The 19,925-nt window shown below is 46.2% G+C and overlaps 2 protein-coding genes across 4 annotated transcripts; one reads left to right on the forward strand and one right to left on the reverse strand.

Moving 5' to 3' along the window:
- The first annotated feature begins 7,926 nt into the window (after positions 1-7,926).
- LOC101766604 (disease resistance protein RPM1-like) lies at positions 7,927-14,438 on the forward strand. 3 transcript variants are annotated; one of them, XR_002678951.1, is made up of 5 exons: positions 7,927-8,805; positions 8,942-9,861; positions 10,950-12,898; positions 12,989-13,082; positions 14,202-14,438. XR_002678951.1 is itself a non-coding variant. In XM_004979674.3 (5 exons), the coding sequence occupies exons 2-5, from the start codon at positions 9,062-9,064 to the stop codon at positions 14,204-14,206; spliced, it is 2,799 nt and encodes a 932-aa protein (XP_004979731.3). In that variant the 5' UTR covers positions 8,084-8,805; positions 8,942-9,061; the 3' UTR covers positions 14,207-14,438. The 3 variants fall into 3 exon arrangements, 2 of the variants coding, with proteins under 2 accessions (XP_012703453.1, XP_004979731.3); XM_004979674.3 differs by lacking the exon at positions 12,989-13,082 and adding an exon at positions 13,375-13,972 and having other exon boundaries at positions 8,084-8,805; positions 10,950-12,304; positions 14,161-14,438; XM_012847999.3 differs by lacking the exon at positions 14,202-14,438 and having other exon boundaries at positions 12,989-13,481.
- A 1,163-nt stretch (positions 14,439-15,601) lies between these two features.
- LOC111258350 (proteasome subunit alpha type-5-B-like) lies at positions 15,602-17,966 on the reverse strand. Its single transcript, XM_022829558.1, has 5 exons — positions 17,943-17,966; positions 17,056-17,114; positions 16,135-16,237; positions 15,726-15,791; positions 15,602-15,646 (listed from the first exon to the last, which is right to left on the reverse strand). Exons 1-5 carry the CDS (start codon positions 17,964-17,966, stop codon positions 15,602-15,604), a joined length of 297 nt encoding a protein of 98 aa, XP_022685293.1.
- Positions 17,967-19,925: the final 1,959 nt, after the last annotated feature.

Below are 19,925 nucleotides of genomic sequence, written 5' to 3' on the forward strand. Positions count from 1 at the left end.
ATCGTCTACCGATTCGGTATCCCTCAAACTATAACAACCGATCAAGGAACAATGTTCACATCGGGAGAATTTGAGGAGTTTACGACCGATATGGGCATCAAGTTGCTGAATTCGTCTCCGTATTACGCTCAAGCCAATGGTCAGGCAGAATCTTCCAACAAAGGAATAATCAAGTTGATCAAGAGGAAGATTGAAGAATGCCCCAAGAAGTGGCACCTATGTTTGACCGAGGCCCTATGGGCATACAGAATGGCCTGTCACGGAGCGACCAAGTTATCCCCCTATTAGTTGGTATACGGTCACGATGCAGTGCTTCCATGGGAGTCAAGGGCAGGATCAAGGCGCATTTCACTGCAGGACCAGTTGTCGGCCGATGACTACTCGGCTCTGATGAAGGAAAAACTTGACGACTTGGCCGGCCAACGACTAAGAGCCCTAATAAGCATCGAAGAGAATAAGAAGAGAGTGGCCAGATGGTACGATAAAAAGGTCAAGATCAAACAGTTCTCTCCTGGAGATTTGGTATGGAAGTTGGTACTACCGATTGGGTCGAAAGATCCTAAATTCGGCAAATGGTCTCCTACCTGGGAAGGGCCGTATAGAATCGGCAGGTGCGCTCCAGGGAATGCGTATATCCTGGAAACAACTGAGGGGGAAGAATTCACTAGGGCCCTGAATGGGAGATACTTAAAAAGATATTACCCAAGTATATGGGTCGGGACCTAAAGGGATAGACACAGTCAAATATGACCGACACAACTCGGTTTTAAGATTCATGTGAAATCGACCAGAATGGCCGATTACGTTCATAATGGCCGAGGACATTCATTCGGGCCGATTACATTCGGTACGGGCGACCGATTACATGGCCGACAAAACACTAAGTCGCCCTTAGAATAAAAAATACAACAACTAATTATTCTTATTCTTACGCTCCCTCTCAGCCCTACCCAGCTCTATCAGGCGTCGAATGTATCTTTCCTCCATGGCCTCCATCGAACTCCCTGCTTCAGCTTGACGGGGAAGGCCCACGGGAGGGCGTGAGTCCGCTGCCGCCGCCAAAGCAACGGGCCGAGGTAGCATACGAACCCTGTCGCTAGTAGGCCGCTGGTGCCGAGGAAACGAGCGGGCCCCATCGGCAGGAAGCCGCGGATTGCCGTTCCTTTCCAGGAAGTTCAGGATCGCGCAGGCCGTTGAGGCGATGTCACTACCAAGAATGCTGCTGCGACGACCCCTCACGGCTCGGCGCGCATGTTGATATTCATTCACCACGGCCTCCAGAACCACTCGAGCATCTACGGTGACGCGGTCTTGAAGCTCCGCCCGATGAGCTATGATCAAAGCGTTGTCCTCCGGGGTCAGAGGATCCTCAGAATGGAGGCACTCGATCGCGCGCACAAGCTCGGGGCTAAGGCATTGAGGCTGAAATAGAGAGGAAACAAGTTAAGCACGTTCACTTCCTAAGATCTGAAAAAGAGAAGATGAAGCGTCACCTGGTTAACGGAGGAGGACGACGATGAAGCCATGACGAAATAAGCGGCGCCGATGAGAGGAAGAGGAGAAATGAGAGGGAAGCCAAATCGGTGTTATCGGAGAGAAAGCGCCGGGGCCGATATTTATGGGAGAATACAGTGAAAACTGATGAGGCCACGTCCCATCGGTAATAAGGAAAGCAGTAAATAAAGGGGATCACGAAGGGTCAGTCAAAAGCGGCAGTAAATGTTCGTACAAAACGGTCAGTGCTTTACAGATTACCCAAAAGGGTATCGATAGCCGTGACGGCCCGACGCCGGATCTGATCGGCGGAGTCCAGAACCCGTTGGTCTTCTTCTGCCGATCCAGGGACTTCCGATGCGGTGCGGTGGAGCCTCAGAGCTTCCTGAGCAAGACGCTGCCTCTCCCGGGTCAAATCGGCAATAGCCGAAGGTAGTTCTTGAAGTCTGCTCTCTTCGGCGCTGATGGCCTTGGTCACTTGTTCCATTTCCTTGGCAAGGTCCGCTCTCCGCCGTTTGAGGCGATCTATCTCACTAATAATCGCCGGCCGTGAATCTTCCAAGACATGGATCCGCCGATTCGCTTCTTGAGCCTGGTGCTTGAAAGCATTTTCATCTTCACGAATCTTGGCTAGTTTTGCGCGATCGGCCATATGACGAAGGGCTCTAAAAACTGGGATCCTCATGGACTCAATAAAAGCCGCCGGTGCCAACGCCTCTTCCGCTTCCTCTGGTACGCGTCCGCTGACGTCACTAAAAAGCTGCCGAATCGGCGAAGCATCTTCTACCAATCGGCCGATATCCCCTTGAAGGAGGGATCGGATGTTGATAAGCTTAGCCCGGACGTCATCAGGGACGGAGCTTAAGGCGACTTGGCGAGAAGAGGTCTCCTCATCATCAGAGAGAACGACCGCGAAAGAGAAGAGACTGTTGTTGGGAGAATCCTGTTCCTGAAGAAATAAAGAAAAAGGGGTAAATCGGCAGGGGGGTAGAATAAATCGGCTGGTAAAGCTGGTTCAAGAAACTCACCATCTTAAAACGGGTTTCCTCGTGCTGCGCTTGCAGAGCCGTTGTACCTTGGTCAGTGACCTGAGTCATGGGTTCATCCGATGAAGAAGACTCTACGACAATCGGCACGGTGCTCGGACCGGCTCCCTGGGAAGGAATCGGTTGTTGAGAAACGCTTGATGTGCCGATGGTCTGCGTCAAAGGATCGGTTAAATGTGTAATGCAAATACCCGAAGGAAGCCCATAAGACAAGTACTGTACCTCAACGGATGAAGGCAGGGGCGTATTGGCCTCCGGTCGAGTTGTTGCTGACTGTGGTATTTCCATAGAAGAGCCCTAAGAAGCACAACAAGTTAACAAAAGTAATTACCGAATTGACAAATCGGAAGAGATAAAGTTTGAACTCACTTGTAAAGCTTCCAGCAACAGTGAGGCGGCTGCCGATCCGGCTTGAATAATGGCTTGAGTGTCATCATTTTGTATGGCCGGGGGTGGTGCAGTCGAGGCTTCTGCCGATACAGGTACAGGAGGGTCCACCGATTCCGTACGAGCCCGAACTCGGCGACTGGTTTTCTTGACGACTTTCTTCTGAACTCTCTTCGATCGGCCAGAAATTACATCGACCGATGGAGCGTCATAGCCGATGAGAGGGTAAATGGTGTACGGATAACTTTCTATTAGCCGGCCACTGCGGCTGTGCGTGGGAGGGACTTGATTCCCAGCCTAAAGGGGAAATGAAATCATTAAGTGATCAATTATGGCGAAAAGAGTACGATCAGTAATCAGAAGTACCTCAGCGTTGGGGTCAATGTTGGATGGATCCAGAAGGTTGCAGTACGCCGATGATGAATTGCAAAATAAGAATTGCTTCCATTCGGCCCACCAAAGCTTGAAAGGCTGAGTTGCAAATGGATATAACAGCCAATCATTCAAGTTGATCGTACTGGAATCCGGAATTCGGTCTCGCAGCCGACAATAGTCCAGGCCAGATTTGAGTGCTTCTCTGAACTTGATTTGGCCAGCGAAATACACCCGTATCGGCAGTTGACCCATGCCGAATTGCCGAGCAGCAGTAGATGGGTTGTAGAACTCATATGTGGGGGCATTTTTCCCCGAGAAGAAGTTGGCCGGTAAAAGTCCTGGTTTGATCAACTCTTCATAAAGACCTTCATCAAATCGGCCAGAAGTAGAGTCGAAGCAGGAGGGCAGCTCGAAGACTGGGATGTCTCGTTGGTATGGGAACCAGATAGTGGCGTCTTCATTAAATCCGTTGTAAAAGCACCGAAAGTATTCGGCTACTTTTGTGGCAGAGTATGCACAAACCTGGAAAAGCTGACGCTGCTTCGCCATAAGACATACATCGGCGGCGCTCTGAAGGGTCTTCTGCCGATTCAATATTGGGAAATGACATGCGGTCTACTGGCTGCCGAGTGATCCTGCTCATATAGAGGTTCAACCATAAGTTGACAAACCACCAAGGCCCACCTGGGTTGCCGATTGGTTCTCCTTTGGAAAGCTTTGTGCCGATTTGGTGGAGCATGTGGTACACAGCACCTAGAAGATGTTTCCCGAGAGGGATGCGGCTTCCTCTGGATAGTGCTTCGGCTAAAGGTTGGGTATTGGTTGTTGGGCCGGCGGCTCGTCCACAGAAAAAATGTTTTTCGAGCCACATTAACAGGAAAGCAGTGTGCTCCCTGTTATCAACAGTACCGGTCTTCTGGTTCTCACTAAGAAAGCCCTTCCAGCCGCCGATTCCTCTTGTGTCCAGCCGATGTGACGGAACGGTCAAAAGTTGATAAGGCGCGTCAGGGGAGGATACATCTAAGCCAGTCAAAAGGACCACATCGGCCAGAGTGGGGGTCATAGGACCATGACCAAATAAAAATGCATTAAGGGCATCAGACCAAAAATAGGAAGCTGCCATCACCAGCGGCTCATTTTTCTCCATTTGCGACAGAGAAAGGTTGATGCATTGGCCGATTTTAAGCTCATCCCATGAGACACTCCTCGATGCGGCCACCCGTTGGTACCATTCCCTCCAACCAGGGGTTTCATTCGGCCAGGACCTAAAAGTACTTGCCCATTGATTCAAGTTCATATCGGACCGTTTGAAAGGTATCCGGTCAGTTTCCAAATCTATAAGAACCGCCGGATCTGGGTTTCCCATGGGACCAAGGCAAACGAGGCCGGGACTATCCGTAAGGTGAATGGTAATTCTATCTCTAACCGCCTAAAAAAGGAAAAGAGGGCATAGGGATATAAGGAGTAGATCTAAAAAAAAATATTGCCGATAAGGAGAAGATTCGGTATTTACCTCCGGGATGAAGTTCTGAGTAATCGGCGTAGCCGCCGACGTTGGCGCAGATGATGGGGCTGTGAAGGGAATCGCCATCGGAATTTCTGATGAAGCCCTTGCGCCTGTTGAAGAAGTGACGACCGTCGCCACCTCCGTCGGAGGAATTGTTCCTGCGGCGTCGCGTGCTGGGGAGTTGCTGGAAGGAGTCGCCATCGAGGGGAAAGGGGGAGAAGTGATTGAAGCTGAAACTGGAAGACTTTGATGGCAAGATTGAAGAAAGAAGGAGGCGCGTGCGCTGGAAAGGAGATATGAGCTTGAAGATGAGTTGCGGTGAAATGGTATTTATAGGGTGCCTGAAAGAAGGGTAAAAATGGAATTTTCACCGCGCCGGCGCGTCAAGTTTTTCGGGGTAGTGGCCGTCGTGGGCGCCCGTTTCAAAAAAGTTGCAATGATCAGCCGGGAAACCGCGAAACCGAAGGATATTTTCACTGCGGCCGTTTCGGAGGAGAGGTTGTAAAGAATTTCGAAGTAAAGGACTATGTTTTACTCCGAAACTGGGGGGCATGTGTTGACGCCGGATTTCGTCATCAGAAGAATCGGCGTCAAAGAGAAAAGGAATCGGTCAAAAGGTGCTACAGTGTGGAATCGGTCAAGTGGCTTTTACTTCGCTTCAGGTTCCCAATCGGCAGTCCTTTGCTGATACGAAATCGGCCAATCGGGAGGGAGGACTAAAATGGGCCTGTATGGGCTTGGTTAAGTGGAAAGATAAGGTGGGGTTCAGCCCACGAAGCGTAGGGTAGTTAGTTTAGCACGGATTGTGCTTGTAGATATTTGTTTTCTGTTTGAATTAGAGATAGAGTCCTAGTCGGTTAAGAAGATTATTTGTACGGGGCTATAAATAGCTACCTTTGTAAATATGTAAATACAACAATCAATCAATACAACAAGTTACTTTATTCTTCGTACTACTTTCGAGCAGGCGATTTCGCCATTGTTTTTCCTTCTCACGAGTTCGTGCGGGTTGGCAGGGCTGCATCACCTTGATCTCCGGCCGATTCTGTAAGTTCCGCTTATCGAGTAATATCTAAGCTTTAACTTCCGGCGTATCGCTGTTGTTTCGTTTAGATTTATTCACTAGTTATCGATATCAACTAGATTCATAGGTTTTTACCTGTTTTTCTAGCTTTTATCACCAGTTATCCCGCTAGGAATCGGTAGTATCGGCTTTCATTACCTTCTGTTGCTAGATATATCCGTTGCCGATTAGATCTTTTTCTAGTGCTGTTACGGCATACCTTGTATCTATTACTTCGATATTTTTCTAACTACAAGGCTACAGGGATCGTGCTGTCTAGTAGCCGATTTCTCTACTACAGTAAATCGGCCGATCTGCCGATAAGCATTCTCGATCGGAAACTTAGCCGATCGTAGTTACTGAATTTGATACGTGTTTTTCCTTGCCAATCAACAGGTCAGATTGGCTGGCACGCCGCGCGAACCGCACCAGGGCATTCACCCGAACAGGAGTTAAGCAGATTCTCCCGGGTCGTGTGTCGGCCGCTGGACCGATTTCTAGCGCCAACAGTAGGCTATTTACAAAACCCATTACATAAGTGGAGGCTGAATAGCGAGACGAACCTATTAAGCCTAATTAATCCATCATTAGCAAATGTTTACTGTAGCAACACATTGTCAAATCATGAACTAATTAGGCTTAATAGATTCGTCTCGCCGTTTAGCCTCCACTTATGTAATGGATTTTGTAAATAGTCTATATTTAATACTCCTAATTAGTAGCTAAATATTGATGTGACACTTGCTTTAAAAAGAGTAAATCGAGAGGAATCAAGCTGACGTGGACAGTGATTAATGAAGTGGGAGAAGAGAGCCATCGTCTCGTGAGACGACGGCCGGAGCTCGTGCTCCGAGAAGCAACAGACGGGTCGTCGCGCGTTGTGCGCGTCGACTCCACCTGACGACGGCGACGCAAGATCTGCTGCGGCTATACTTCTTTTGGCAGCGAAAAATTAGTAATGGAGTGCCTTCTCTCAACATGCGCGTGGTGGCCGCCGGTCGCCGGCTCCGTGCCACCAGCCAGCCGCATGCGCTGGCCGGTGCCGAGCCGCCCGTCTGGCCCCGCGCCACGCCGCCAAGCGGAGCTGCACTGGCAAACGAACGTCGCGCTGGGCAAGCGAAGTCTTGATGTCGTTCCTTGCTGTTTAGCTGCTGGCCGCCTCGCCCAGATCGAAACGGGAGAGAGAACGAGAGTCAACGGAAGAGACGGGGCCGAACAGGAGGGCCTCTTTGAAAAATATCTTCATCATGTTACATTGTGACCCTAATAAAGATAGAAATTACATAAAGTTCTTTTAGGCAGGCTAGAAGGGTATGAATTAAAATCAAAATGTTACATATTAGTCCTTTACATAGGTTTGCATTCTCTCAAACGGCATATGTCATTTATTCTCACGCAAGCAACTAAAATAGCGGCAAAGATCAAGTGTACACTTGATCACCGTTTCATTCATTAAATAATTTGTAGACAGTTAAATAGACGGCTCACTCTACGAGCTGTCCTGTCTTTTTAGCTGTCTGTGTCTGACGTTGCAAGTCCCTAAACTAAACTGTTGTACGGCCCTAAGTAGATTAGGCTATTTACTGTCACTGTAGAAAAGCAACTCTTTTCTGTTGCTCACCTTGTGATGAGTGTGTCAGAGCATTTACAGATGGCAGCACAGATGGTGAACACTGGTCAGTAACTACAAAGGATTGGCGCGTTATTGGGGGTGTTTGTTTCTTTAGACACTCCTAAAATTCTTGTCACATCGAATGTTTAGATACTAATTAGAAGTATTAAATATAGACTAATTACAAAACCAATTGTACAGATGGAGACTAATTTGCGAGACGAATATATTAAGCCTAATTAGTCCATAATTTGACAATGTGATGCTACAGTAAACATGTGCTAATGATGGATTAATTAGGTTTAATAGATTCGTCTCGTGAATTAGCCTCCATCTATGTAATTAGTTTTATAATTAGCTCATATTTAGTCCTTCTAATTAACATCCGAATATTCGATGTGACATGAATTTTATGAGGTACTAAAGAACCAAACACCGGCACCAGCCATGGGGCCGTTATCTCTATAAGAGCTCCACGTAGGAAAGAGAAAGCCGGAGAGAAAAGCGCACGTCGCAAGCCGGCGAGAGCCGCTACGCGTCTTTCCACATGCGAGCGGGCCCCACCATGTGCGTCTTGTCCTCCTCCTCTCACGCACCCTCTTCAACTGTCGGAGGGGCTGGCGTTGGCCGCCGGCTCGGTGGAGAAGGGCGCGGGCAGGGGAGCTCGCTGCCGGCAAGCGCGCGGGTGGCGAGGCCGTTGGGCGCGGGCGGCCTAGCTCGCCGCCGTCCGCGAGCGCGTGGGTGGCGCGGCCGCACAAGCCCGGGCGTGGGGAGCTCGCCGCGGGTCGCCGTCGAGGCCTCGTCGGCCAGGAGCTGTGGAGAGAGATGTGGAGAGAGCAGCGAGAGAGATGTAATTAAAAAATATTGAACCTTTTGCTTTTATCGAGCTGCGGGGAAGCGGCAGTGCGGTCGGCCGGCCATTGCGGGTGCCCCAATCGCTAACCGAGAGGAATATTTCATTTGGAGAGGATTACAGGGATGCGCGCCAACCTGCCCTTGAACATGACCTCGACCCTCGAGCAGACGAATAGTTTAGCGGCAGGAGAATATATAGGACGAATAGTTTAGCCCTTGGCAGGGAATCAGGGATCCAATGCTCTTTCTACTACCTCTCTTTCTACTACCTTCACCTTCCCCCCGGGCATCTGGATCCCATCGACCTCTGCTTCGTGCTCTTCCAAGGCGGCTGCGAGCGGTGAGCTGTGTTGCGGCCGAGCAAGCTTGATTAATCAAGCAACCTCGGTCCGGCGACGAGCGGCGGGCAGCGATCCAGCAAACCAGCGAGTCCTAAGCACCGGCGACAAGGAGAGGGCGGCAACCGGTGAGTCCTCGCTCACTTCCGTTCTTTGTGCCCGTCTGTAGACCTCCGACGGCACTATAATTCATCGTCACGCGCCCCTGCTTGCTACACCTACACCCATACTGTACAACCTTACTCATTGCTAACTCTTGCCCAGGGACAAATCCATGGAGATCGTGACAGGGGCAATTCCATTGATCTCCATACACCACTGCTGCTCATAGCTCACACATACACACTACAATCTCGCTCCTTGAGCCCAGAGGCAGATCCGGCCATGGAGGTCGTGACAGGGGCACTTCCGAGCGTCATCGCCAAGCTTGGTGACCTGCTCGTCGGTGAGTACAAGCTGCAGAAGGGGGTGAAGGGAGAGATCAGGTTCCTCCAAGCTGAGCTCGAGAGCATGAAGGGTGCTCTTGAGGAAGTCTCCAACACACCGGCTGACCAGCTTCACATTCAGGACAAGATTTGGGCCAAGGATTTGAGAGAGCTGTCCTACGATATAGAGGACAATATTGACACATTCATGGTCCGTGGAGAGGGCAATGAGCAGGCCAAGCTGCGTGGCATCAAGAAGTTCATTGATAGAAGTGTTGGTTTGTTCAGAAAGGCCAAGGTTCGCCATGGCATTGCTACTGAAATCAGAGACATCAAGAGCCGTGTTGAAGAGGTGGCCGAGCGGCATGATCGGTACAAGTTATCAAACAGTAATGTGGCTAAGCATGTCCCAATCGACCCTCGAATACTTTATCAGTACGATAAGGTGACTGAGCTCGTTGGCATTGAGGAGGCAAGAGACGAGATAATTCGGATTCTGATGGAAGGTGATGAAGTGTCCAAGCAGCAAGACAAGATAGTTTCCATTGTTGGGTTTGGAGGCCTGGGAAAGACAACTCTTGCTGATGTGGTGTATAAAAAGCTTAGAGCACAATTTGAGTGCGCAGCTTTTGTTTCGGTATCTCAGACACCTGACCTGGAAGAATTACTCAAGCGCATGTTCTTTCAACTTGTCAGGAAGGAAAGTAACAAGAGCAGCGATGTTGCCAGAGAGCTCAGAGAATTCCTCGAGAATAAGAGGTATGAAAGCATTTCAGTACACTTTATTGGCATCTGTTTATATCTATCTTTTTGTTTGTTTGTATTTTCAAGTATGGACATTGCAGCACCTAGTAATCAGATTTCATTACTAGAAGAAACAGGCTCCTCATTATCAGCTCATATGTGTAGTAAATTTGAAACCGATATGGATATGCATGTTATCCATGCTAACTCATAATGTGAGCCAGTAGTGATAGGTCTCCAAGTATTATTCACAAGTATGGATGCTAGTTAAGTATGCATGTTAGTTATCCTTATGCCTCTTATTACGAGACCAGTGCTGATACTTTGCACGCTTGTAATTATAATTTTGTCTTATTTTAAAAATTGTAACTTTTTCAGACTTCATATGGCAATTGTAGGTTTCAGCAAGATCTACAACTGTTTAGTTGAATATTTAATTAAAGTTATTTAGATGGCTATATAATTGATTAAAAATTTAGATGACGAGGGTCAAAGGAAGAAAACTCTCCATTGCTGTTAGCAATGAAATCTAGATTACATGGTAAGAAGGGATAGTGTGATGGGGGAGGATGTCCTTTCAATCCCTGAAAACATCTTACACGTCTATTTTGTGCGAAAAGTACGTGACTTGTAATTTGCGACTCGCAACAACTTGGGTAGATCGGGGATTACATCCAGATTTACGGATTTTTTTCTTGCTACCTTTTGGTTCTACTGTCTCACTGGCTCTTATTACAAGTCGGAAAGGATACTAGCATCTCTATCGGCCATGCAACAACGGCACGGATACCGCCGGCTTGAAAATAGATATGGATGAGCATATTTGTCTTTGCTCCTTTTATTTGCCACTTCCGGGCTTCATGTGACTTCTACCATCAACTATAGCCCCTTTTGGGGTCTTGTCTTGCGTCCGCTTGTTTTCTTCTCGATCCATATGGTCTACTTCTACTAGTGATATTCCTTTCAATACTATCTTGATTTACTAAATCTTTAATAGCCCACTAGTTAGCATAGCTTAATTAAACATTCTATAGGAGAAAAAACTAACTTATTATAAAGTTTAATTTGCTAGTAATATGGCTTTCTTGAATTATCTGGTACAGGTACTTCGTTGTTATTGATGACATATGGAAACTCTCAGACTTCAAAATGATTAAACGTGCTTTGCCTGGTAATAATGTTGGAAGCAAAATAATCACAACTACTCGTGATCTCAATATTGCTGAACAAGCTGGCTCTATTTACATGTTGCAACCCATGTCTCCAAACAACTCTCGGAAACTATTTTTTAGAAGAATATTTGGTAATGACGACAAAGACAACAACGAAGAAGAAGAAAGGTGTCCTAACGATGAGTTGGCTGAAGTATCTGATAAAATACTGAAGAAATGTGCTGGTGTGCCCTTAGCTATTATTACAATGGCTAGTTTGTTAGCTTGCAAAGCAAGAAATAAAATGGAGTGGTATGAGGTCTACAATTGTGTTGGTACTGGTCTGGAAAACAATCTAGATGTGAAGAATATGAGAAAGATTTTGTCATTTAGCTATTATGAGCTACCATGCCATTTAAGGGCTTGCTTGTTATATTTGAGCATTTTTCCTGAAGATTATAAAATTGAGAAGGATCGTTTGATAAGGATGTGGATAGGTGAAGGTTTTATCAAATGTGAAAAAGTAGGGAAGAGCCTATTTGAACTCGGAGAGAGTTACTTCAATGAGCTTATAAACAGAAGCATGATCCAACCAATATATTATTGTTCAGATGATATAATGTCAAGCTGTCGTGTACATGATATGGTGCTTGATCTTATCCGCTCCTTGTCAAGTGAAGAAAACTTTGTTACTGTACTAAGTGATATGGGAGGCACATCTCCGTCAAATACGATTCGGAGGTTGTCCCTTCAGAATGGCCAGAAAAGTCATGTGATGGCTCAACTTACATGGAGCTTGCAACATGCAAGGTCAGTTGTTGTCTTTCCAGCTGCTGATTCTCTAGTGCCGCCTCTTGCCTGCTGGCGAGTTTTACGTGTTCTGGATTTATGTGGCTGCAATCTTTCACAAGCTAATAGTAGCCTTAAGTACCTTGGGATTCTGCATCACTTGAGGTACTTGGGACTACGTAAGACAAATATTTACCAGCTCCCGAAAGAAATAGGAAACCTGCAGCTTCTACAAACATTGGATGTAAGTGCCAACAAAATTTCCAGGTTGCCTTCGAGTGTTGTCCAGCTAAGAAAGTTGATGTTCCTATGCATTCCCTCTACAAGAGGGCCAAACGGAATTGGAAACCTGACAAGCCTTGAACAGCTGTCATGGTTAGGCATTGATAACTCCAACGTAAATATTATAGAAGAGTTGGGCCAGCTCACTGAACTGAGGATTCTGCATATTCGATTGGATGAGTGGAACGACAAGCTGTTGGAGTGCCTACACAAGCTACAAAAGATTCAAGAACTAGGTATCATGGTCTATGATGGTCAACCCAGCCTCGGCGGATTAGATGCCTGGGTTGCCCCTCGACATCTCCGCGTATTGAATACAATAGGCAGCTGTTGGTTTTCGACACTTCCAGCTTGGGTGAGTCCATCGCTTCTTCCGGACCTCACCCATCTAGAAGTCGCCGTGAGAGAGCTACATCAGGCCGATCTCGAAATCCTCGGGAGGTTGCCAGCTCTTCGCGTTCTATTTCTGGTGGTGGACAAGAAGAACCTCAGTATCATTCGGGGATTCGTTGTTGGTGCTGGTGCGTTCCCGTGCCTTGTAACCTGTAGCTTCCGTCAATTTGTATGGCCAGTGGTATTTCAAAAGGGAAGTATGCCAAGGCTCAGAAATCTTTACTTCTCTCCGTTTTATCCGTTGGAGATAAGAGGAATTGCCTGTAATGACGGTAGTCTCGACTTGGGTCTGGAAAACCTGCCATCGCTGCAGCATTTCGGTGCTGACCTACGATGTGATGGTGCTGGCAAGGAGGAGGCAGAGCAAGCCAAGGCTGCGCTGACGCATGAAGCTAAAATGCATCCCAATCATCCCCATCATTATATCAATATTGCAGGTGCGCCAGCTTCCGATTGTTATTCCTTACTTGTTTCCTTCCCCTTTTTTCTAAACTGTATTTGCGTTTATTCCTTTGTTTGATATATAGATGACGATGATGAGTAATATAAGACTTTACGCCGGAAGGTGAAGCTGGAGCAGAGCAGATGACAAAGTCCCTCTGTTTCGCCACGCATGCAGAGGTTAAACTGCTCGACCATGAGCTTTACCAGACACGCTCAGACTCAGAGTATGCGTCTGAGACTCAGAGCTTTGATCGTTTCTGCTGTGCATCAACCAATATGGCATTTCGTTGAGAGTGCAGGATGACATTGTCAGTGGATATGACTCCCTTCCCCCTCTGTACTCATATTATCGTTTTGTTTCATCGTAAGATTTTTACTGCAGCCTGCTGTTTCAGTGCAAGGAACGTTTATTTTACTCATTGCAAGCTGTTGGAGTGCCTATGCAAGCTACAAAAGATGCAGGAACTAGTTATCATAGTCCGTCCTGGTCAACGTAGCATCGGTGGATTGGATGCCTGGGTCGCCCCTCGACATCTTCGCCTATTGAATATACAAAACAGCTGTTGGTTTTTAACACTTCCGGCTTGGGTGAATCCATCGCTTCTTCCGGACCTCACCAAGCTATCCATCCTCGTGAGGGAGCTACATCAGGCCGATCTCGAAATCCTCGGAAGGTTGCCAGCTCTCCGCGTTCTATTTCTAGAGGTGGACAATAAGATTCTCGGTATCCATGCGGGATTCGTTGTTGGTGCTGGTGCCTTCCCGTGTCTTGTAGTCTGTTGGTTCAAGCAATTTATGTGGCCAGTGGTATTTCAACAGGGAGCTATGCCAAGGCTCAGAAATCTTAAGTTCTGGCAGTTTCATCTGCGGGAGGCAAGAGGAATTGCCTGCAATGACGGTAGTCTCGACTTGGGCTTGGGGAACCTGCCATCACTGCAGGAAGTCGATGTTATCCTGCGATGTGATGGTGCTGGCAAGGAGGAGGTGGAGCAAGCCAAGGCTGCGCTGAGGCATGAAGCTGAAATGCATCCCAATCATCCCCGTCATTCGATTGGTGTTAGTTACAGGTGCGCCAACTCCTGATTGTTATTCCTTACATGTCTCCTTCCCCCTTTCTTCTAAACTGTATTTGCGTTTATTCCTCTGTTTGAGATGGTTGATCTCCAGCTGATCCTTCACCACGCCTTTCTTCTGGCCCCTTTATTTGCCTCAATTCTTCTAATCTTCCTTTCGTATATTTCGGTCTGATATACAGAAGGCGAGACTGGAGCAGAGATAGCAGAAACACACGCAGAGGTTAAACTGCTCGGCCATGAGCTTTACCAGACACCCTCAACCTGTGAGTAAACAATGAATGCTGCACACATGATCGTTTCTGTTGTGCATCAACCAATATGACATTTCGTTGCGAGAGTGTAGGATGACATTGTCATGGATATCATTGTAATACCTTCCCCCGCTGTACTCATATTGCCGTTTTGTTTCGTCGTAAGATTTTTACTGCAGCCTGCTGTTTCAGTGCAAGGAACCACCCATCATCAGTTTTCACTTTTCAGTGCAAGGAACGTTTATTTTAGTCATTGCAAAGGGACTGAGCTGTCTCCTGCGCCCCTGATCTAGTTGCCTTGGCTGTTTATTTTGATGAAAAATAAAAAGGAGGTATTTTCGGGTTAATGTTGCAGCTTGTGACCGTAATCATCTTGTGAACCGTAAGCATGGACGGCAGTATGTATTCATTGTTGCGCGGTTTCTGATATACGAGGCCAACTGTTATGGCATTTCGTTGCAGCTACGATGCCCAAGACCACATTCATTATGCATCTCTCTGAAGAGATTCTAGCTGGCTAGACTTCTCTAATCCATGATTTTTAGAATTTTCGTGGCGGACGGGATCGCGATCCAGAATTTTCAAAACGCACCCTTGAACATTTTTAAATAACCCTCTTATTTGGATTGCGATTATTGATCGCGATCTGAATATTTACAAACACCCCTTTTTATTTGCATATAACCCTCTAATTTGGATCACGATCCGATTATTTGCAAAAATACACCTGGTCTGGGTCATCTCCCTCCCCCACGCGTCCAGCGCCGCCGCCGTTCCTGCCCGCCTCGCCATTCCAAGCCGCAAAGCCCCATCTGTCGCCGTTTCCCTCCGTCGTGGCGGCATGCCGTCTTCTTCCATGCAAAGCCGCAGCATGAAGCAGATAGGCGTTTCTTTTCAGCCGCAGCAGCAGGCAAGAACCTGCAGAGGACCGTAACGAGTACCTTGCTTCGAGAGGTTCAACAGGCCAAAAATAACGGGACGTCAAAAGCTGGACCTTTCCACTGGTAAAATTTCAGCAAGTATGGCACCAGGTCACGAGCATCAGCTAATTGTCCAACAAAAAAAAGCCGAATTCGTAAAAACAAGTGTACTTTCTTTCTGGCAGTACAGAAGTTCTCAACGCTACTTGAAACAAACAGTGTGACAGGGCTGCAGTGAATCAGACTATCAGCGACTGCCCTAGTGGACTTGACAAGAGTATGATGATGACAGCCATGGCAACACGTACACTAGGCAGATTGGCCCGCATCAACATGGCCACGCTTCGTACAAAGACTGTCTATTACTGATCGATGATGGGAATAGCAAGAATCTGGAAGCGTTTCACAGCCTTGCAATGACGGCTTCGACCTCAGCAGGGGTGTAGAGGTCACTTGGGGGCGACCTTGGCAATATCAACGTTGTTTGGGGTCACCTGTTCAGAATGCGATGATAAGATCACATGTTCCCCTAAGAGCGAGCTATGGAGCATGGAATGGTTTGCCATGCCCTACCTTCTCTTCCATAACCTGCTTCAGGATAGAAAGGGCTACGGTCTCCGCCTCCTGGAGGGTCAGATCCTGCACCAAGATGTCAGCAAGTTGTTACTCTCGATTTTCTTTCGTTGGAATAACAGCCGACATTTTCTATGGATCTGCTCCCAACATGGCAGTAATGCATACACTAGTACAAGTATTTAAATAATGAGGTAAAATCTTGGGGTGTCATTCTGTGAGCAGCATATTGCCTTAAAGATTCTAAGCAGAATTGCAACCGACGTATTACCCTTAGACACTGTTTCAATGGACTGAGTTTATATAAGATTTAATCGGAGCTTTGATGCATAATTCCATGTAACTAGGGTTGACATGCATCATATCTCCGTAGAACTCTGTGATTCTTTGATTAACTTAGCATTTATCCCTTGTTGTACTGCTCCTGCAAGGAGCTATCAGCTCCTTCAGAGCCTGATCCAATTGCCTTTGCGTTGCATTGCCAAAAGGTCCCAGACGGGTCCGTGTAGTACCTGCAGGACACAGAAGGCGATGAATTCTTAGAAGTTCAGTGGCTTTGTGTAAATTGATCATGACATCATTACAAAAAGATTTGTCTCATAATAGAGGGATGAAGATACCATGATTGCATAATAACCAAACTATATGTCCGGGATTTGGCTAAACAGAATAATGATTTTTTCCAAACACTTCCTGGGAAGCAGGAAAAGAAATACTTTTATACTTGAAAACTATACGCATACAAATATAGAGCATGAGCACATAAAACCCTGCAGAAAATTAACACTGAGCCTTCTTTATATCACTTAAGCTTGTTATAGCTAAGACCTTGTCCACATACAGAATAGAACCCAATACACGATGAAGATAACCACTAGGACAGTCCGTGTTCACAAGTTCAACAACTTTCTGTATTTCCTTATTTTAGAAATTCCACTTTTCAAGTAATTTCCCTTCCAAAGATTTGAACATAATGACCTAGAACAAAACTGCCTAACAAACAACCATAGTTCATGGGAGTCAAACAAACGGTAAGTCTACTGTCTACCCTCTACAGCAACTAGACATAGGCTACTCAATACAGAAACCATGACAACCTAAAAAGAGCCAACAGAGAGCAATTACGATGCATGATAGAAAAAATAAGTAAAGCATCCCACTTTACCAGGACAGTTTACAAAAAAGCCAATAAAAAGAAGCTACCATTAATTGCATGGTAGTACAATGATTTCATATAGCAAAAAAATACAGCTGTTTTTTTTAAACATGGATTCTAAAGCCAGTTGTCAAAGAAAACACAGTTCAGTGAGCTAAATGGATCAATACTTACAAGCTAGGTCCATTCTCATCATGTCCAGCAATTAGGAGAGACACTCCAAATGGTCGTGACTGCACCAACAGATAAGTACATCAGAACCCCACTCCATAAAATGATTACTTTTGCACATCTGTTCTAGTTTAATGCTCTTTAGTCCCTCCAACCAAATAGGGGGGAGTAAACTTTAGTCCCTGACTAAAGGAGCATTTAGTCCCTAAAAATAAGTAATTAAGGGCAAACCAAACAAGCCCTTACTGGGAAGCAGGAAAAGAAATACTTTTATACTTGAAAACTATATGCATACAAATATAGAGCATGAGCACATAAAACCCTACAGAAAATTAACACTAAACCTTCTTTTTATATATATCACTTAAGCTTGTTATATCTAAGACCTTGTTGTAGCTAAGTTTGTTACCATTTTTAATGATGTATATCAAACATATTCAACAGAAAAGAGGTTATCCTTTCAAAATAGCATGGTAGATCATGCTAGGCATCTAACTTCTATGAATATGCAACAAGTGAGGTGAGTTGCTGTCTTTCCATCTGCTATTAATCTCATGCCTGCCCTTTTGAGCTTTAGAGTTTTTCGTGTACTGGATTTACAAGATTGCCACCTTTGACAACCTTACATTCCTAAGGATCTTGAAAATTTAATTCACTTGAGGTATCTGGGACTAAGACGCACACATATTGCTCAGCTCCATGAAAAAATAGGAAACCTACAACTTCGTCGAACACTAGATGTAACAGGCAATGGATAAAAGGTGCCCCTAGCTCGAGTTGTGCTTTCTCTCCACTGTGGGTAAAAGGCAATGGATAAAAGGTGTATCGGCGCGAAGGAAAAATGGAGATGCTGTGGCCACCGAAAGGGAGGTGATGCGCAGGACCAGTACTTTTGCCTTTTGCTGTAGTCGCATGGGCCAGTACAGAATCAATAAGCCTCGGGAGAGAGAAGAGAAGAGAAGAGGATGGAGGAAAATAAAATATTTTTTGTATGTGGGTCCCACAAAAGTTTGTAAAAATATTTCCGCTTGCGACCAACCTGCCGTCTGCTTCGTGCTGTTCCAAGGCGGTTGCGAGCTGTGTTGCGGCCGAGCAAGCAACCTCGGTCCGGCGACGAGCGGCGGGCAGCGCGATCCAGCAAACTAGCGAGTCCTAAGCACCGGCGACAAGGAGAGGGCGGCAACCGGTGAGTCCTCCCTCACTTCCGTTCTTTGTGCCCGTCTGCAGACCTCCGAGAGCACTAGGCACAGCACTATAATTCATCGTCACGCGCCCCTGCTTGCTACAACCTTACTCATTGCTAGCTCTTGCCCAGGGACAAATCCATAGAGATCGTGACAGGGGCAATTCCATTGAACTCGATACACCACTGCTGCTCATAGCTCACACATACACACAACAATCTCGCTCCTTGAGCCCAGAGGCAGATCCGGCCATGGAGGTGGTGACAGGGGCACTGCCGAGCGTCATCACCAAGCTTTTGGTGACCTGCTCGTCGGTGAGTACAAGTTGCAGAAGGGAGTGAAGGGAGAGATCAGGTTCCTCCAAGCTGAGCTCGAGAGCATGAAGGGTGCTCTTGAGAAAGTCTCCAACACACCGGCTGACCAGCTTGACATTCAGGACATCAATGACACTATACAAGGGCTTGCTCTATCAAACTATACAAGGGCTTGCTCTATGATCTAAGCAAGAACATCAATGACGAAGTATTGGATGAGAGCATTTGTGGTACCTATGAAGTTTCTTTTGACACCGATAATTACACTCTCCATTCGTAATACTAAGTCTAAATATGGTTCATTAAATCTTCATGCGCGTCCCTTGTTAACTGACAAAACACAGCCACTTCATCTTTATCACATCATTATTAACTGAAAATAATATGGCAGCATCTAAAATCTTTGTTTTGTCAAAGATTCTGAGTAGACTTATTTTGTGTAGAAACTCGATAATCTAGCTGCTGCCTAACTATTTTAGTTTAATCATTAAATCACTACTGTCTAGTCTTCCTATTACTAATTGGAGGCTTCTTTTGAATTTTGAAAAAGAGAGAAATCCTAGAAATTTTCAAAAAAAAAGAAAAACATCCTACCATCAATAGATTCAAATCATCATAGCTATTGAATCTATTATGTTTTTAAAAAAATTACCCACCTATGCTATTATGAAAATAGCATAAAGTAACCTCCTAAATCTATATATAAATTACGCACCTCTGCCATTATATAAAATAAACTAAATTAACCCCCCAATCCTCATCAAAATTACCCACTTATGCCATTATAAACAATATTTAAAATAACCCCTAATTTACGACTAAATTGCCTACCACTGTTACTTAAAAAACTTAAAGTAACCCCTTTAATTTGCATCTATATTACCCACGCATACTATTATCTTTACCTATTATTAAAGCAAGTAACGTCTCTGCCTGAATTTTTCGTCCGTCGTGTCATTTTGCAAAAAACCCCCTGACGTTTCGTGAAATCAACCCGCAGTCCACTTTTGAAGAGACGGGGGGCTCGTTTGCTAAAAAGTGCAAAGGGAGGGTGTTAAAGGTGAAAGAGGTTTTCTTTCATAGAAACAGATATCCGCCTTCCCCACCTTCGGCCGCCTTCTCCTTCCCTCCCCTTTCGCCGACCATCTTCGGCCGCCTTCTCCCTCCGCCCCTTTCGCCGGCCATCTTCGGGGGAGAAGGCGCCGCCACCCTGTCCAACCGCCCCCCCCTACCCCAGTGGGGAAGGACTTATTATTCTGGCAATGATGACTAGGACCGATGAATCGTTTCCTGTTAAAAGAGTAAGAAGGAAAGCCCGAGCCGCATCTAAACATGACCACATGAAATATGCGGATACAACGTACCGTGACTTTCT

The sequence above is a fragment of the Setaria italica genome, chromosome VIII (assembly GCF_000263155.2).
Source record: "Setaria italica strain Yugu1 chromosome VIII, Setaria_italica_v2.0, whole genome shotgun sequence".
Taxonomy (NCBI): Eukaryota; Viridiplantae; Streptophyta; class Magnoliopsida; order Poales; family Poaceae; genus Setaria; species Setaria italica.